The 19,681-nt window shown below is 43.6% G+C and overlaps 2 protein-coding genes across 4 annotated transcripts in view; both read left to right on the forward strand.

The window, feature by feature from the left end:
* The first annotated feature begins 1,077 nt into the window (after positions 1-1,077).
* chaf1b (chromatin assembly factor 1, subunit B) lies at positions 1,078-11,090 on the forward strand. 2 transcript variants are annotated; one of them, XM_080785528.1, is made up of 14 exons: positions 1,078-1,133; positions 1,434-1,580; positions 2,170-2,302; positions 2,625-2,745; positions 3,164-3,267; positions 3,379-3,475; positions 3,881-3,965; positions 4,080-4,173; positions 4,428-4,497; positions 4,589-4,680; positions 4,781-4,940; positions 5,054-5,677; positions 8,478-8,566; positions 10,403-11,090. In XM_080785528.1, the coding sequence occupies exons 2-14, from the start codon at positions 1,455-1,457 to the stop codon at positions 10,501-10,503; spliced, it is 1,896 nt and encodes a 631-aa protein (XP_080641654.1). In that variant the 5' UTR covers positions 1,078-1,133; positions 1,434-1,454; the 3' UTR covers positions 10,504-11,090. The 2 variants fall into 2 exon arrangements, with proteins under 2 accessions (XP_080641654.1, XP_080641653.1); XM_080785527.1 differs by having other exon boundaries at positions 1,084-1,133; positions 1,447-1,580; positions 10,403-11,089.
* Positions 11,091-12,097: 1,007 nt separating this feature from the next.
* LOC308330728 (uncharacterized protein) overlaps positions 12,098-19,681 on the forward strand; it is a 7,615-nt gene continuing 31 nt past the window's right edge. The window contains exons 1-6 of one of the 2 annotated variants that reach the window (XM_080785712.1): positions 12,098-13,531; positions 13,986-14,059; positions 14,660-14,888; positions 15,610-17,618; positions 18,183-18,407; positions 18,556-19,681. The exon at positions 18,556-19,681 is cut by the window's right edge and continues 31 nt beyond it. In XM_080785712.1, the coding sequence (XP_080641838.1) occupies positions 13,207-13,531; positions 13,986-14,059; positions 14,660-14,888; positions 15,610-17,618; positions 18,183-18,407; positions 18,556-18,660 (2,967 nt within the window). In that variant the 5' untranslated portion in view covers positions 12,098-13,206 and the 3' untranslated portion in view covers positions 18,661-19,681. The remainder of the gene's footprint in view (positions 13,532-13,985; positions 14,060-14,659; positions 14,889-15,609; positions 17,619-18,182; positions 18,408-18,555) is intronic. The other variant, XM_080785713.1, reaches the window with a different exon arrangement.

Genomic DNA, 19,681 nt, shown 5'->3' on the forward strand with positions numbered 1-19,681 from the left:
CAGAGCTCTCTCTGTGTGTGTGTGTGTGTGTGTGTGTGTGTGTGTGTGTGTGTGTGTGTGTGTGTGTGTGTGTGTGCTTCAGATAGGCTCTTCATATGGCATGATTTCAGTGTAGTGATCTCATACATTCTAGTACATTCCACAACACCTTGTCTTAACACCTTTTATAACACATTCCCCTTTATACACTTTGAAACAGAAATAATCTCAAGATTTACGCTAGTATTTACTGAATATTCTATTGTAATGTACTGTATTATAAAGCCTCATGGTGGCGCTACAACAGGCCAAGTTGCATCTCACACACACACACAAACATTTGCCAAACATCACACACACTCTCCTCTCCTATCCTCCTGGTGGAGACCTGTGCCCAGAAGGGCACTTTTTCTAGTTAATTCCTGCATCTCTTAGTCTTAGGGCCCATTTAACCATATAATGCGCATTTGGAATTTTGGATGGCAAAAATGGCAGATGACTGCAACTTCAGTGTGTGCTGTGAGTTTGAACATTACGCAAACTGTATGATGACAATCATGACATTGAGATATGCCTATAAGTGAAACACTGTACTTTGTAGCCTACAGTCATCCGACACAGAAAACAAATCAGGGCATTCTGCAGAGAGTGAAACAGCCTATGTACTGTATGACAGAAGCAGAATAAAAGTTAATTCAATTTTTGACTTCTCAGATCTCACAGGTAACATTTTCTGGTCTTGAATTGAATGGTAGCGTGCCGTCCTGTGTGAACCGCCAGAGGCAGTATACTCATTACTCAACTGAGAACACAAACACAGTTCTGTGCTCTGTGGACAGGGAGACGGAGTGCTCGAGTCGGGGTGGTAAAGTAAAATACACTCTGAATCAGACACTTACAGTTCTCGGGTTATGTTTACACAACATTTATCATAAACCATCATGGTTTATTTAATGAAATGTAGTAGTGTTCTCTGGAGCCTACCCTACTGTTCCCCACCAATCCCTGCCGTTTCCTACACCGGACGTTGTCAGAGAATCGTACGCGCCTCTACGCGGGAACTCTAGATTTATGTTTGCAGTGTTGTTTTCAGTACCCGTGGAGCTCAGGGAGACGTTACGAAGGACAGCAATAATAGTAAACAAAGGAAAAAGGTATGAATTGTGTGATGTGTATATTATTTAATATGTTAGCACGGCGTGTTAATGACGTTCACGTCCAAGGTGACGGTCCTGCTATGATTTTGATTTACTACACTGAACACGGAATCGTGTTTAATAATGCCAAATCAACATGAAAGCTAAACCCAGTAGCTAACTTTAATGGTAACATACAGCATTAGTTAACCATTAGTATGACCTAGACAAAAAAACAAAATACCCAAATGGTTGCATATTATTGTATTGTGTACTCGTTATCAACTATATAATGTCACCCACGTCCCCCTTATACAGAAGTCGGTTTCAGACAGAAACATGAAGGTGGTAACGTGTGAGATTGCATGGCACAACAAGGAACCTGTCTATAGTTTGGACTTCCAACACAATTCTGATGGTCGCATACATCGTCTGGCTACAGCTGGAAATGAATCCACTGTCAGAGTAAGTACATTATAATCACTGTGTATTTTCTGGCTAACCACCAGAAGACTGTTAAAACTCGTGTGTTATATGTATTTTTGACAATACATTTAATAATATCAACCTTAAAAAGAAACGTGATGGCAATAACTGAGCCATTGTAAGTAAACATTTGAAGAAGGAAGTCCGCAGACTGACACTGTATATCAGCTCATATAATTTGATTTAAAGCGGGTACAGCTCTACGTAAGTATTTTAGTTTGCCACATGTGACGTTTTTTAGGATGTGTGTGCTTCTCTCTGGATTCTGGACTCTGTAACAATTGAACACAAACACCTAGCTTGCTGTATTTCTTCAAGAACTTTTTTTTGTATCTACATATCTTGTAAAATGTTACATTTAGTTTGGATAGTAATCCTGGAGCCCATGATGAAAACAGCTGTGTCTATAGCCTGCTTATATCCAGACTGTATCAATGAATGTTGCAACGGTAGCTAATTTTACCATCATCATACATAATTCAGATATGCAGCCATACTGGTTTTTGATGTATCCAAATATGCCTGGCTGTCATGCATTTTGATCATTTCAATCTATACTCTGGTGCAGCTGTGGCAGGTTGATACAGCCGCAGATGGGAAAGCTGTAGTGGGCTTCCTATCTAACCTGAGCAGACATACAAAGGCTGTAAACGTGGTGCGCTTCTGCCCCAGCGGCGAGCTGCTTGCCTCAGGTGGAGATGGTATGTCACATCTACACATTACCTACTGGGTTATGGTCATGTCTGGGGTTTCTTTTTAGCCCTCCTAGTGGCGTGACTCCAAAGATGGCAATGTTAGCTGGTCTGTCCAACACTCTTGGCCAAAACAAGATATCTCAAAACGTGTGTGTTACAAATTGCACATTGGTGGACATTATTCTTTTGTGTTAAATGCATTTTACATAGAATCTGAATATTTTGCGAATGAAATTGTGCTTTGATAATTTATATCAACTATTATGTCTTAGTAAAGTAACACCACCAACTTTCGAGGCATAAATTAATGTGATTTGATATGGCGTAGATGCTGCCATCCTGCTGTGGAAGTTGAATGACAGCAAAGAGCCAGAGCAAACTACCGCATTCCAAGAGGAAGAAGATGCTCAGCTCAACAAGGAGAGCTGGACTGTGGTGAAGACGCTAAGGTGATGAACTATGAACAGCTACCTCACTGTAGTCTTACAGTACAGATCCACAAAGTGATTTTTCTATGGTGCTAATGTTCCGTCTTTTGACTAATCTCCGTGTTGGACATCGGGCGCAATTAATTAATGAGGGCCCTCAAGGTGTTAATGCTGCAGTTTACCTACCGTTTACCTAGTCACTAAAAGAGGTTGATTGTGGTCTTGTATTCTACTTTTTGTATGACAAGCATTTTGATTTTTTTAAACCCAACAGGAGCATTGTTTTAGTTTTTCATTTTATTTCATGGTGGTGCTCGGATATCAAGGCTCTGATGCTGTTCTTGGTTATTGAGGATGCTGTAATGCGAATAATGTGTTGTTTACATATTATAAACGGACAAACAACAAAGATCATAATTAACCGTGGTAATGTTTGTAGGGGACACATAGAAGATGTTTATGACATCTCCTGGACCCATGATGGAAATTCCATGGTGTCGGGATCTGTGGACAACACTGCTATCATGTGGGATGTCAACAAAGGTTTGATGAGCATTTAAGCTTTTGTGTTGTGTTCAGTGCATCAACATTTCATATTTTGTCATGTGTGATACATTTATGTAGACTACTATTCTGAACATTTTCTGTCTTTAGGTCAGAAACTGTTCATCTTCAATGACCATAAGAGCTATGTGCAGGGGGTGACCTGGGATCCTCTGGGACAATACATTGCCACTCTCAGCTGTGATAGGTAGAGAAATCCTATTGAAACCTCCTGTTTTTGAGGGGCACTAGCCTCTCCTATATTCAGCTATTTGTGTACATTTCCATCCTACACAAACATTAAATTCCCATTGACAATGAATGGAGAATTTTACGTCATAGTATCAGAGCAAATCGGCTTAGTGTCTATTTGTGTCAGACACATAGTAAAAAAATTAAGTTAAATTCCCTTTGACAATGAATGGACAATTTTCTGTCGGTGTCTGAGCAAATGGGCATAGTGTCTATTTTACGTCATGATAAGAGAGCCTCACTTCACACAGGTGTGATTTTTTTGGAACTCTTAAAAGAAAAGAAAATAACGATTAAACATGTTAAATGTTAAACATGTCTCCTGTTAAACATGCGTGTATTTTGCTCCCCACATACTCAGAGTGATGCGTGTGTTCAACACTCACACCAAGAAGAAGGCCTACTGTGTCAGTAAGATGACCTCTGGGTCACCAGGAGATGGAGAGGTCAGTGTTGGGCATGCTCTTTGGTATATTAATATGTCAAAATGTGAATGTGGCACATATTGCAACATACACGCACTTGGTTAACTTACCTTGTCATCTCTTGTGTTTCTGCAGGTCAAACAGTATAGAATGTTCCACGATGACAGCATGAGGTCATTCTTTAGACGCCTTACCTTCACACCGGATGGATCCTTCCTGCTCGTACCAGGTATGTGAACAGATGCAGCTCTTATTGTCTAATATTTATTTGGGAACAGAAAATACCATGTGTTGTTATATCCTGTGAAGTGTTATCATACCCTCATTTGGGCAAGACCAGCCCTTACCTGCCTCCGATTATCATATACTTTTCCTGTCAGATGCACAAAGACAAATTCCCCATTTATGCCTCGTATCGTGACCATACTTAATCAAGATACATATTTCTCATTCTGATTCTGCTTTCACTGTCTTGTTTACCAGCTGGTTGCGTGGAGGCAGGAGAAAACATTACGAACACCACCTATATGTTCTCCAGGAAGGGCCTCAAGAGGTGACCTCTACTATGACTATGACCGTGACATTATCTAGAATTGCAGTGGTGGGCATAGTAACTAATAGACCTGTAAATCTGTGTGTTTTAGGCCGATCGCTCACTTCCCCTGTCCGGCCAAGGCTACCGTGGCTGTGCGCTGCTGTCCTGTCTATTTTGAATTGAGGACAAAGAAAGCGCAAGGTAACAGCGTGTATATAACACTATCTATAATTACACTATTATTACACATGATGATGATGTCAACACTTTTCTTCTCTTTATTTCCCATTCTGTTCAACAGATGGTACAGTGGAGGCAGTGCCCAATGTGTTCCAGTTGCCGTATCGCATGGTGTTTGCTGTGGCATCCGAAGATTCCGTCTTTTTATATGATACACAGCAAGCCCTTCCTTTTGCATTTGTGTCCAACATCCATTACCACACACTCAGCGACCTCACTTGGTAGGCCAGCTCAAATCCCTCTATTCCCATTTGTTTCTGTAGAAGAACCATAATTATTATACCATATCACAGGATTTTAGCTATTGCCACTAACATTAACTTATCCTGTTTAGGTCTCGGGATGGTTCCTTACTGGCAGTGTCCTCCACTGATGGCTATTGCTCTTTCCTGGCCTTCTCTGCTGGGGAACTGGGTACTCCTCTGAAGGAGCCCCCTATCCTGGAAATATTCACCCCAAATATCGGCCCTGAGAAAAGGGGCAAAAAGTCTTTGCCCAGGACCATGTCACCAGTACCCCAGCCTCAAACATTGACCACCACATCCCAAGCTAACCTGAGTAAAGATTCCCCTTCTGCGCCCCTCGCGTCCCCTCAGAACCCTTCTGCACGCCTCGCTTCCCCTCAGAACCCGGCTCTACCAGAGGACAAGAAGAACCTCCCTGGTGGCAAAACCAAACCTCAGTCCCGTAGGATCACACTTAACACCCTGGAGGGCTGGGGTAAACCCTCTACCCCTAAGTCCACACCCTCTGCTCCCCAGACCCCATCCTCTGAGAGCACCAGCGCTCTATGCACACCCCAGCCACATGCCACCCCTCTTACCCCCACCCGTTCCTCCACAGCTCAACCTAAACTTACACCCCTCACTCCTGCCACTCCTAAACAGCTCAACAACACCAACACTCCTGGGCCCAGTACTCCTAAAGCTACCACCACCCCAAAGGGTCCCACTCCAAGGTAAATACTAGCATTTTTGAGCGGTGCCTAACCGCTCCATTATGCAGCTATGTGTGTATGTATGTCTCTGTCTGTATGTCTGAGCACACAGGCCAGGGAGGAGGGCCAGAACAGTACGTATCGTTGCACCGCTCAGTTCACACAGGTGGGACTTTGCTTGTTGGCATGGACGACTCTCAAGGCACCTGATATGAAGGGAATTGTGCTGGTGTTCCCTGTGTGCACTCACTGCCTGTGTTATACATTGATTACATCAGCTTTTAAGCCGCCACCTCTTCTGGGCAAAGAGGCCCGCTTTCGTTTTTACCGATGAAATCTAAAGAGATGGGAAGGTTTTCTTTAACAAAATTAGGTGCTACTACATTGGATAGTGCTATGGTGTTCAGAGGTGTGTAGATTTAGCTGGTGTAGCTCCCAGCCTCCCACATCAACTTTGACTGAATGAACACATTTATTTATTTGGTGATAAAATACTTACTGCAGTTTAATTGGGATACTCTTTCCCATATGTATGGTGTGAGAATAGGTACTGCATCTGTAGATAATGGAGGTAGAATGATTAGGTAAATGTGATTTGACCATATAATCATTTATGGTTTTTCTATGTTTAAAAGCTAACGGGTAGCACGCTGGCACAGTCAGTAGTGCTGTCGCCTCACAGCTAGAAGGTCCTGAGTTGAGGTTCGATTCCTGCTGTGGGCTTGTTCTCCTCCGCGTCATCAGTGCCCATACCCGAGGTGGGGTTGGTAAAAGGGCCTTTCTGTGTGGAGTTTGCATGTTCTCCCCGTGTCCCCTAGGGTAGGTACCCTCACAAAAAACATGCAGTAATCCTGGTCTCTAAACTACCTCTCCCTGAGCAGCCGGGGCGCCTGATGGAGGGGAAAGGAACTGGTCGGAATAACGCTTCCATGTGCTACATCCGGCCGGGGAAACTCCCCCCTGTCAGATGAAAAGAAGCAGCTTGGACTCCTCATGCATAGGAGGAAGCATGAGGTCAGTCTGCTGCCCCCTCACGTTGGCAGAGGAAGTGTAGCGCCCAGGATTACATTAGATAATTGACACTGGGCAAAATGACAAAATGGGTTGCAAAATCATGGGATAAAGATTAATAATAATAAAACGAACAGGGAGCTCTTTTAAAGTTTGGTTATTTGAATTTGTTATAAGCCAATGTTATACCCATAAAGCATAAACTGATTACAGATAATCTTGTTTAATGCATGCAAATGTTTTAATGCACAAAACCGAGGGTGAGGTCAGGTGGTCTTTCGAGAATGACAGGAATCGTCTCTCAAAAATGTATCCCATGCCGTCGTTTTTTGTAAAGCTCTATTCAGTGTTTTTGATGATTGATTGAAAGTCCAAACTAAGTGAATGACGTGAAGTATTCACTTAGTATTGAAGTATTCAAAACAAGAGTTAAGATATGTAAAAGCCTGTAAATGCTTTGAGTTACCTACACAAGAAAAATATGTTGTCAATCATCAATATATCTCCCAAAGTATTCATGTTAGATATAATAAACTGTACCTTTCCTCAAGCAATACCATGTAGATTAGCATGTAGGGGCAAACCGGCGTGTACGTACCCACACCGCATATGTAATTCTTCAACTCCTGCTCTGTCTTTGGTGACTTGCGTAACTATACAGAGAAAGTATGTCAACACAGTTGATTCTCTTCAGTGAGATTGACGAAGCATCGTGCTCAGAAGTGTAGTGGTAGTCCAAAGTCTTTTTGTTACATTTAATTCAAGAAGTGAATAATCTCTAAATGCCTGTTTCAGTTAAAAATATGTTTTTCTGAGTGTGCTGCTCAATACTGGAACTGAGAGAACAAAGCCCTGTCTGGTATGAGGATTCGTTGGACCTCCTGCTGATTATTATACAATGTCTCTAACAGACTGCTCAGACAACGGTCTGCCTGGCAGTTGTCACTGGGCTAGTAGTAGCCAATAATTGATCAAGTAGGCAATGGAACAGTGATGTATTGTTTACTTTGTAGTTTGTACATTGTAGAGAAGGTCCCTCTGTACCGGTCTTCTGGGGATTTGTTTAGTCACCTTTCTAAAGTTACTTTAGGACATATCGTTTACATCAATCAAATGATAAATGTACTGCATTTATATGGCGCCTTTTCCCCAAAAACGCTTAGCAATGTAATGTACAGTATTCACCCATCCACACACCGAGGAACCAATGTTATATCTATCTATTAACACCTAAAATGACATTGAGGCGTTGAACAACTAGAGTGGTGCCCGTTGGAGCCTCTACGCCTACTACGATGCAATTTGGAAATGGATGCCCCACCCAGATATTATGTCTGTGACCCTTTATGCCTGTGTCCCTTTTATGCCCATATATGGAGTCTATGCAGACGTCAGAATGATGTCCGAACAGACCAGCTCCATATATGGACACTGGGCAGGGGCCCTGTCCAGAGCCCGGGCAGAGGCCTTTTGGGGGCGGTTCTGGACAACTGTGGGTCCGACCGACTCTACACCAGGCACTGCACTCCCTGTGGTGGTGTGAAGTCGGTGGGCCGAACGGTTCTCGAGTTACCAGAGAGATGGTGCAATTATAGATAGCTAGATGTATAGGTGTTAACGCTAAGCTAGCACCAATACAAACATACAGCTTGTTCCACACAGTGGAGATGCAAGATCCAGAGAGATAGGTACAGGAGAAGGTGCAGAATATACACATACACACACACACACACACACACACATGCATATGTGTGTACTATGTATGTATGTATGCAATACTACTATTGATTTCTCTTCCACTTGATTCTAGGCGGATATCTTTGACTCCTGTCGGGGTACGATCTCCAGCTGTTTGCCCCTTCTTTACCACTCCCTCCTCCACTGAGAAGGCCAAACACGGTCAGTATACCTTATAAAGGGAACCTTTAGGTTAAGTCATTTTTATGATATGGCTGTCAAGTGTCAACGACGGGTTGTAATACAATACGCCGTTCAACTGTCCATTCACTCTACCACCTTTTATTTAGGGTCTGATTTCAGTAAAGCTTCATACAGGTGTTCAGTATCACTCAAAATGGCTTCAGCAAGCTCATGTTTCAGTAATCTATGCTCAAGGTCATTATTACTCTAGTAGACTATAGTTTGCATTTTCTTGTCACCTCTACTGTCTTCGTTTGGGTTTGAATGAAACTACATAACATGGGTTCTGGATACATTTAAACATTCTGCACCCACGGTCAAGGTAAAAAAAAAATAGCGATGCTCGGATGTATGCATACATTTTGCATTGGCCATGTCGGTATGTTGGTTATCTGCAGCCAACCAAGCTGTAGATTCTGAACATTTATTTCTTGTATTGAAGATGTATTTGTTTCCCTGTCAAAAAAGGGGGAAACAAAAACAAAATAAACATATCGGTATCCTTATCGGCTAAATTGTTATTTTAAACATCGGCTAAGAATTTCCATATCTGTGCATCCCTATAAAAAAAGGAACGTTGGCACTCAACCTCCATCATTTCTGGTCCCCTTTTGAATTATATACAGGTCATTCAGTTCCGTCACCGCTTTTGTGAATTCACGGTTCAACATTCAAATACTATTAAAACACTTCCTGTTGATGTGTGATAATAGTTCCTCCTGACATCTCAGTTTAGGGAAATGACCATACTATGAGCATGAACATATATCAAACCTACCTTAAGTGTGGGAAAGCACTTGAGCCCTAGCAGTTGTATTTTATCGAGCCAGGTGGCAGAGAGATTTGAGCCTCTGGTCATTGTCCGGTTTTTGGCGAAGTAGTTCTAATTAAAGGCGTGTGAAATCAGCTGAACAGTGCCACTGTTCATTTTCCTATTCTGATTGTAACCTTCCCAAAAGTCTGAAAACGGACCCCTTCAGACTCTCCCCCTCTCTCCTTGTATCCCTTTGTCCTTTTTGGCGCTAGCCCCTCCTATGCCCAGCTTTGTGTGTTTGTACCACCGAAAGTATTTGATTGGCTGAGCACGGAATGTGATGTATGATAAGTTATTTTTCTATGCTATACTATGGTGGTTATTTTTTATTTTTTTAGATTTGTTTTGCTTGACCAGTGTTATTTAATGTACATTACACATTGTTTAGACACATGGGGCTGTATTTTGCGTGTCTTAAGTACCAGGTCTTATTCCCTAACTTGAGTAAACTAAAGACCTGGAGGCGTGATCAATGCCATTTGGCTATTCTGAGTGGCCAAAGAGCATTGATCACGCCTCCAGGTCTTTAGTTTACTCAAGTTAGGGAATAAGACCTGGTACTTAAGACACGCAAAATACAGCCCCTGGTGTCCTTGTTCCTTTAAAGCACTAGGCCACGCGCTACGTCCAACCAGGGAAACTCCCCCCTGTCAGGTGTAAAGGAGCAACTTGGACACTCGGGCATGAAGGAAGCATGAGTTCAAGTCCGTTGCTCTCCCCATGTCCCTCATATATGGGGACTAGGTTGGCGGAGGGTGTGTAGAGCCCAGGATCACATTAGATAATTGACACGGGGGTGAAAAATGGGTTACAAAATCGTGGAATAAAAATTAAAAAAAATAAAGCACTAGGCTACATTGTTTTTGCACTCTACTAAATATTTTGACCAGGGTTCATGCCACAAATGATCCAGTGGTAAATGCGGCATCTACGTATATATTATGTCTATGGTTGTACTTGTAACCCTTCTTTCGTTGATCCCTTTATTTGTATTCCTCCAGAGCGCCCATCTCCTCCTTCTGATCCAGTATGCCAGCCCCCTGAGCCCAAGCGTCCCAAGACCAGTGACCCACCAGCCAAGAGCAATGTCACTCAGCCTTAGTGCTAAATGCAGGATGCTCAGTGGTCTTATGGACTGTTTCGAGAGCTTCTGTCCTCGGCTAGATCCTCACACATCGCCTCTGTACAACTGCACCCATTGGGTTCTACATGGATGTCATTTCACAGTGCAGTGTCATCATGGTTTGGTTGATGTATGTCTGTTTTTATCTACCTAGATAAAGGTTTAATATCAGTGTATGTGCTGTCTGTGAAAGAAAATGACCTGGTCTTATTATCCTTCTCTTTTGCGTTTCACTGAACTGATAATTGTATTATATACTGACAAAGTTGGTAACATTTAGAAGAATAAAGTTATCTATACACTGACACAACAACGCGTATTCAGGGCGGAGTCACCACCCCCAGGGGAAGTTGTGATTTGCTCTCGTTCACTGCAATGCAATTTGCGGCATTTCCAAAACAATATTGCGCAGAGTAGCCATTATCAAACGTATTTGCAATGCCATACGTTGAAAGATCTGTTGCCCGTGGACAAGGCACGTTACCTAGGCTCCGCAAGTTAGATATTATCGGCATAGATGTTTGTCCGTATGTGATTAAGAATTGGAGAAAGTTGCATTGGCAGCCATAGAAAATTCTGCCCAGGGTAAAAAACCGGATGTGACGTTTTTGGGCGTTCCTGTCTTGCTCCGTGTCAGTGTATAAAAGGATACATCTCATCAAGAACTTGAATGTGAAACTGAAACTCCACTGCAAATATTTGTCATTGAGCCAAATGCAATAAGGCTCACTAACCTAATGGAAAGACTAAGGGCTCTATTTTCATCCATGCTAAACCCCTTATCCCTAAACTACTTTGCCTTTTTTTACTATTTTGAAAAAACAATCTACATTACAAGCTTATAGATCGGCTAGTTGAACTATTCTATACTAACATTTTCAAAATGGTAAAAAATGCAAGGTAGTTTAGGGAGAAGGGGTTTAGCATGGACGAAAATATAGCCCTTTGTATATTAAAGTCTGTCACTTTATCATATATCAACAAAAAAATATGTATTTGCCCAGGTTAGGCTAGACAGTTTAGGTTGTAGAATCAGTTATGGGTAGCCATTGTATCAAGAGGAAAAGGTAACAGATCACTGACATTTTGGCTATATGGATATATTAGGTTGTTGACATTCAGTCAAATCTTACATAGTTTTCTATTAGCCATCAGCATTATGCCATTTTGCAATATTGTTGACGCATAAAGATGATAAACCTCTTTATTTTGATAATGTAAACTTCCAAAAGATTAAGATCATCAGTCCATATGATTATTTTTAATACTGCGGTTGGATCACATTTTGGGCTTGGATACAAAATCAGACTATTCTCCTGAATGAAGAATCAATATTAGTATTTAAGTTTTACTTCACACTTCACAGTGAGGCAAGCAATAGCGTTGGCAATATTCTACTGTGCTAACAGCCTATCTTGATTCGTGAGTGTGTGTGTGGTGGTGGTGATGGTGGGGGGGCTTCGGAATGGCTGTTGTAGTAGCCAATCGCATTTCTTCTTTTTGTGGCTCCTTAAAGCATCCACTAATGGTCTTTGTCTGAAGGCGGGGTTGAGATGTCTTAGTTTGGCTGATATTATTTAGTAACAACCCAGAAGGTTACGAGTTAAAACATTGGATTATTTGATCATCTGACTCGCTTTACGCAAATGGGAGATATATGGAATATGTCGGCTATCAAACCACAGAGTGTTGGCTCGCTTTGGATAGGATCAGGGTGTGAATTGCAACATTCGGGGTGACGCCGCTTTTAGGTCGTTCAAACCGCGATGCTGGATAGATAGAGCTGCATCATCATGTTGCTTCCGACTCGACTTACCGAAACAAATCACAAGTTACACCAGAGGTAAAGCTACAAAGATCACACTCAGATCCATTAAAGGCAGGCAAACAATGGACTGGCATCTATCGATAAACCAGACTGACTGCCGTTGAACGTGACCCGTTCTAAAACTGGTTAATTTGTATCATTTAGCTTGAAGCCTGAGATTGGCGCGATAACCATTTGCATCAGTCAACATTGTTATTGTCATTGATATGCACTATAGCCTATTGACGGCAAGATCCTCGAGGCACAACTGAGTGCTTTACATACAACTTTACCAATGAAAGAATGATTTAATGCGCGTAGCTTTTATTTCTGCAACTATTTAGATGACTATGGGATGACCTCGACTTGGCAAATTGTAGCCTACGACCCTGGAATGTATGGAAATGATCCAAGAGGATGCTGCTTGACTCGTGAGGACGGTCATATTTGTATTTTATAATATAAATAAACGTTTTCCTTTTTGTTCAAAAACGCTATTCATAAGCCATTATTTGTAAACATTAATTGAATTGCCGATAAATGGTTAAAGGAAATGATTGCCTTGCAATGGATTATGCCCATTTTAAATTAAGGTGTCGGAGTTGCACTTGTCTTCTGGAGACATAGCTACATTATTTGTTGTTGGTCTACTGCCATCGTCTTCACGTGGAGTTGATGTCGGGACAGTGGTCCAGACAGACTCCAGTTGTGACTGGGGCTCCCTGCTGTGATACATAAGTGGCGACTGGCTTCGGTGCAAAAGGAGAATTGAGTTTGTGTTTGTTCCGCCGCCCCGGTGAGGCCAAAAGGCAGCCTATGCATCTGGCGTTGGTAAAGACAAAGTTACACACATAAGACAATTAAACCCCGTTAAAATGGCCGGCGATTGCACATTCAACACACACTACGGGAGGGCAGAAACCTTTTGTCCGTCCAAACCATCAGACGGAGAGGTTGATTCAGACGGAAACTTGAAAGGGCGTGGGCCGATGCCGCGCTCGTCCAACTTTGAGGAGATCGACGGGCTGCTGTACCGCAAGAAGTTGGAGCGGGGCTTCATCCACTACCGTGAGGTTTTGGCTAAAGACCGGAGACACGAGGCGATCTCCGCATTCCACCGGAGGCGGCCCGCCGGCGGCACACGCCACCTCTCCCTGGAGGAGACCTACAAATGCGTGGCTGAGAACTACTGGTGGGACGGTATGTCGGCTAAATGTCTGTCATCATGTAGCTCTGTCCATAGCTCTAATGCCCTGGCATAGAGCTATATGGACCAGAGCTAGCCATCATGTAGGCCTATAATGTATTCGACTTAACAGCATGTGTCCTGTGTTCTGACCCACTACTTCTGTTTACACATTGTTGCATAGGCAGGATGGGAAGACAGGATATCATCATACGAGTTTATGACCTAGTTCCCCTTTTAAATTTAGTTTTGTGTAGTTTTGTTTTGCATTTTAGTTTGTAGTTTTATTTATCTGAGCAGACATTCATCATTGGTCATTCATTCTATTTTGAGGGAAGTTCGGTTACTGTCATATTGACATGTTTAAATTAAAGATTAAACCACAAGTCTGTGAATGGAGATGTTAATCATGGCCCTGGCTCTTCTTTGTCTGGGACTGTAATGTATGTGCCATTGTTCTCTTTTCAGGGATGTACTTCCAGATTCGAGAACATGTCCTGGGCTGTCCAGAATGCCTGGGGCAGCACAACAAGACATCAGAGGTAAGGGCTAGCACCGCACAGTTGCTGTATAAATGACTACTAATTAGGAAAGGTGTATCGAAATGTGTGGCAATTCTCCAAAAAAGTGCTTACCACTAGGCTTCTTCGCAAATGTGTTCATAAAATGTGGCTCAATTTGTTCCAACCCAACCTTTGGAAACTTTGCTAGCTGCTGATGGCTGAATTTAGCCCAAGGAGTGAAAAACGAATGCTTGCAATGGATTCAGAATCATGAAAATCGGCCTAGTTTGACACGTCACATGCTATATAAAGCATAATGAAATTTGGGAAATTTTTGCCTTATATAGGTTGTTAATGGTACCCCAAATTTCAGCAGCTAGCTGTCACCAGGGAGTTGGTTTGGAACAAACTGATAGGTGACACCTTTTGTGAAGAAAGCTAATAAGCATTTTTTGCAGATTTGCCACACATTTCGCTAACTTCCCCTAATTATACATACAAATCAGTGTCCGAACATATCATATAATTATTCTATTACCCATTTTTACCCTTATTTCTTTCCGTCCATTGTTTTTCTGCACTCCTCCTGTGTCTGACTTACACCTATACCTCATTTGTATTATTGTGTGTGTATCTCAGGACGGGGGCACTGAAGGACGTGTGTCAAAGACAATGTTGTCACACAGCTGTGACGTGCTGAGTAAGTTGAGGAGTCAGCGGGAGGCGGGCTTGTTCTGTGACATCACCCTGCAGACCAACGGACAATCCTACTCGGCTCATAGGGCCGTTCTGGCTGCCGTCAGCGAGTACTTCCAGGAAATATTCACAGAGACGGAATTGAGCGCCAAGGCTGACATAGACCTCACCGGTGAGTATATAACACATTGAGACCAACTGGTTTTGATAACGATATTGGAAATTTAGCCACCTCATCAGTAAAACTTGTATTGTGGCAATGGCCATGAGGGCCATAGTTTGCTGCTGGTTCCGGATAGGCACCGTTACAGTGTGGTTTATACGTATGTGCCACTTCTCGCTAATTTTCTTGCAGTGGCCACTTGAGAATCAGAAGTTTCCTGCCCGGTTCGATCCCTGGCTCCTGACATAGCGCCAAAGTGTCCTTGAGCAAGAGACATTTAACTGTTCCCGATCAGCGGGTTGGCCCTTGGCCTTACAGTTACACAATGGTCTTCTTTTGCTGTCTGTCGGGAGTATGAATGTGTGTAAATGGCTGAATGTAATGCACATTTTATTTAATATTCATTTTTATTTAAGGCTAGGCTCTGTTTGTTAGGTGTAAAGTGCCATCAGATGCCTGAATATCCACGCCTTTGATAAATCTTACAGCATTCTGGGTTGCTTGTTTTTTTCACACTGTTTACATTTGATGCAAGTTGTCTGATCAAGACAGAAGCTGCTCTGATTAAAGCAGATCCAATCACCTCACTCATGTTTACACTTTGGTGGTAGTCTTTCTCGCAACTCTCTAATCCGCTATTTACAGTCACTCACTTGCATCTTGCTTATCTCACTCACAGTCCAAAGTTTAACACGTCTGATTAACGGCCCTCTGTCTTGCTCTATTTTAGGTTTCAGTGAGGAGAGTTTGCTGTCTCTGCTGGATTTCTCGTACTCCTCCACACTGTGTGTGCGCCAGGAGGACCTGCCTGAAGTCGGCACCTTGGCCCGACACCTCGGCATGTGGCCCGCTGTGGAAGCCTGCTCTGCCCTCCAGAGGGAACAGGAGCAGCCACCCTCTCACTGTCCTAGGACAGGGCACCCATTGGGTAACGCTGGGTCTCATTCAGAGCTCCACCACCAACTGAGGGAGAGAAAAAGAAAGAAGGTCTCACCTGATAAGAACAGAGTGGGCGATGGCTTCTCTCTGACACTGGACGCATCAGATGAGTCTTTGGCAGAGAGTCCCAGGCGTTCCTTGCGCAGACCCCTCAGACAAGGAGTCCAGGGACACAACGAACACCCCCTCAGTCCCACACACAGGATGAAGCTCATGGACTTCAAATCACCCTCCTGCAAGAGGCCTCAAGCCACCCGGAATGCATCACTCACCCCGCAGTCACGGAATCGCCCCGCGTCATCCCCGCCAACCGCCCGTCTCCTCCGTTCCAGTCCCGGGGCTGCCGAAGAGGTTCTGAAGTTGCTTCCCCGGCCAGAAAGTCCACGGCGGAACCGGAAATCTCACTCTGTTCCTAGGCCTTCCCCCATGTCCAGACAAAGACCCAGTACCATGGGGAGTCCGTTGAGGGTGAAGCAGGAGGCAGAAAACATCGGAGAGGATGAGCAGGACTACGCACGGGCACAGGAGAAGTACCGGCTCATGAACGTTTTGGGGCTGCAGAGGACTGCCTTGTTGCCGCGACCAGAAGATCTGATTGGCTGGAGACAGAAGAAACGTCTGAGGAAACTGAAGGCAAACAACTACTCGCTGACTAAACGGAGGAAAACTCAACCCCCGGCTCCAGGAATGGCGTTTGAGGATCTGCCCCTGTCAATCCCCCTGTGTAACCCGGTTAATACTCGCTTCCTCAAGAAAATCATCAAGACGGAGCCTGAAGATCCAGTCAGTGTGAATGAAATTAGGCTGAAAAGGTCAAAACCAACCCCCCGGCAAGTCCCTCCCAGCGACAGAAGCATGAGAAGTAAAGTCACTTTTCAGGATCTTCTGCAACCTGCGTCCTGGCCCGCTTTCGGTGGGAGGGAACTCAGACACTTGGCAAGGAGAGATGCTGCCGCTGCCAGGCTGCCTCCTTGCGGTGGCAGCTCCAGAGCTCTGGCGCGGAACATGGTCAGGATCAAACCAGAGCCAGTTGACTACACAATCTCAGGTCAGCTGCTTCCATCCCATGACCGCCACAACCCTGCTCGTTCTTACAAACCGCCTCCTCCGCCGAGGACGCGGACTAGGACCAAGATCACCCTGGACACCGTCAGAATGCTACGCTACAACAGTGGTCGGCCAGCAGCGAAGACTAAACTGAAGCAGAGCGCTGTGAGAGGAGCAAAGAAGTCGCAGTCTAAGAACAGAGGAGAGGAAAGGAAAGTACTGACTGGTTTGATGGACTGTAATCCCAGCGCTCAGGATAACAAATCCACAGGACTTCAAATACCTGACCTGTCAACTCCTTCATCCCTTTATAACAATCCTTTATATAAGGTCATTAAAGAGGAGCCAGCAGACCCCCTGCCAGTGACGGTACCATTCCCAGACCCTCCTTCCCCAGACCGGGGAAAACGCCAGAGCAAGCCCCCCGTCAAGCTACTAGACCCAGGCTTCCTCTTCAGCTTTTATCGCCCAGCAGGGGGGGCAATGGTGGCAGGGAAGAGGGAGGAAGAGAGTGTGGATATCTGTTTGATGCGCTCTGTGTCGCAGGGGGAGACATTCAGAGCTCAGGGTGCTCAGCCCAGGGTGCTGAGGGCCAGGAGTGGACCGCCCACCCCACCTCACACAAGAAGGGAGAGGGATGAGAGAAGTGTGAGTCAAAGAATGGTCCACAGATCCCAGACAAACTCCAACCATAACAACACTCCTATTCTGGCAAAGTGCACAGTGTCAAAGACCACACGGAACATACCAAAAGTAGGTGGTAGGAGAGGGCAGTGATTCATACTTTTGTACCTGCATCCAAATTAGGATAAAGCTACACTTTATAAGACTTATCTGGGTAGATTCATAAATTCTAGAGTAAGACGATAAGAAAAAACTATTGTCTGCTAATTTAAACTGCAAACATAATGCATTATATTTCTCTAATTCAATTAAGTCAACACATTAAAAAAAGATAACAACACAATCTGAATGATACACCAAAACAACCTACTCATCCCATCCTGTCTCGCTATGCCAGTACAATCTTATCTATTCAATACGTGCTTTTTAAACACTTTTGTCCCATCGCAAGCAACACACAGCGACGGAAGTGAAGCGATTCAAGTGACAAGTAGAAAGCCATCTTTCAGTGGGAACGATAGCTGTACAGTTATTTTCTATTAATGGGCTATTAGGTTGTCTTTTTTCCTCATTTTACTGGTTCATAATAATGCTGCCATTTATTTTGTACGTACTGTATGTATCTGATAGGCTGATGTTTCTGGACATGTCTTGGCAGTTTGCACTCACACAACGTGTTTCTTTTCTTTGTAGGTGCAGAAGAAAGGTAATGTACTGCCTACGAGTAATAAAAAGTTTGTCTTATTGGAGTCAATCCGTCGGGCGCGGCTGAAGCAGCTACGAGGTCCTCGCAGTCAAGCTCCCAAGGTTCTGAAGGGAGCCCACAACTGTGTGGAGTGTCATGCGTCCTACAAGGACTGTGATGCCCTCATCTTGCATTCCCTCAAGCACATTGAGGGCAAGCACTGGCCCTGTCCGGTAAGCAATTCATTTGAATCATACTTACAAAAACATCAAAACATTGCAGGAGAGCTCCCATATTTTTTGTCTTTTCCCATTCATATTGTCACTGCAAAACATCCCTTTTCTCATTAATGCTTCCTTTCTCTCGCATGGCGTGATGTAGCTGTGCAGCAAGACGTTCTTTCGGCTGCGGAATGTGAGGAATCACATCCGTAACCATGATCAGAAGTTGTACAAGTGCCGTGGCTGTATTGCTGCTGCCCCCTGAGAAGAACTTACAGGCCTGTAAGAAGGGACTGAGGTGAGGGGGTTTGATCCCTCAAGATACGTGCCACGCTCTTGTTACATGTGTGGAAGTGTGAACAGAGCGAATGCACGGGTGTGAGCACATGTCTGCAGGTGTGAGCCATATTTCCCACAAGCTTGGGATATGTTTTGTAGACTGTTTAATCACCACTGTTGATTTGTCCAATTGTATGTGAGAATGTTTGTTACACGTGCTGTTTCTTTTTCTCCGGGGCGTAGGTTGTCATTGCTTGGGTTTTTACACGCAAGCACATGATTCTGTGGAAAGGTTTAATCACTCCGATTCTGGTCATTGTGGTCATCCAAGATCGGTAATGGTGTTTACTTTATGTAACCAAACTTTGCATTTTGGTAGCTAGAGGGGTTAAACTTGAACGCTCAGGGGGTGGGGGACTGTGATGTGAGAATGTCACAGTTTGTACATAATGAAAGCAGAAAATGATTGTGATTAATTATTACTACCTAATTATGGCTATTGTTATTATTTTGTAATGTATAGATGAATTTCCAGTGCACTTATATCATAGCTTTTGTTGTAAACCTAAGAAATGGTTATGAAATGGAAGGTCGGAAGTCATGACAGGAATACTTGAAGAGGCGTGGAGTCTGGAGGGAATACTTGAACCGGGGAGTTGTTGACTAGACTGTCCTAAGGGTGTTTTAAGTCTTTGTACTTTGTGGTGTTCAGATAAAGTTCAACTTTTGTTGTTTTCGTCATCATAGGGTTACGGAGGGGAGATTTGACAATGTTTGTACGGCACCACTGCATGTGTAATTACAGATACATTATATTCCACATGTCTTTTATAAGACCACCTATTTACTAAAGGGAAAAGCGTCCTATTTGAATGTGAATCTGCATAAGTAGTAATCAGTTAAGGATGTTTCAATGAGATATATAATTATTATTTTCATTGTTTTTAACACAAGGGATTTCTCTTCCTTACTCTATTTAATAATTTCCCTTGACATCTGTACAAAGA

Source organism: Protomyctophum bolini, assembly GCF_963924005.1.
Source record: "Protomyctophum bolini genome assembly, chromosome: 16".
Taxonomy (NCBI): Eukaryota; Metazoa; Chordata; class Actinopteri; order Myctophiformes; family Myctophidae; genus Protomyctophum; species Protomyctophum bolini.

Coding starts and splice junctions, on each gene's coding strand:
- chaf1b (XM_080785528.1), top strand. CDS start 1,455: ATGAAGGTGGTAACGTGTGAGATTGCATGGCACAACAAGGAACCTGTC. Junction 4,174..4,427: donor ATCCTTCCTGCTCGTACCAG/GTATGTGAACAG, acceptor CTTGTTTACCAG/CTGGTTGCGTGGAGGCAGGA. Junction 4,498..4,588: donor TCCAGGAAGGGCCTCAAGAG/GTGACCTCTACT, acceptor TGTGTGTTTTAG/GCCGATCGCTCACTTCCCCT.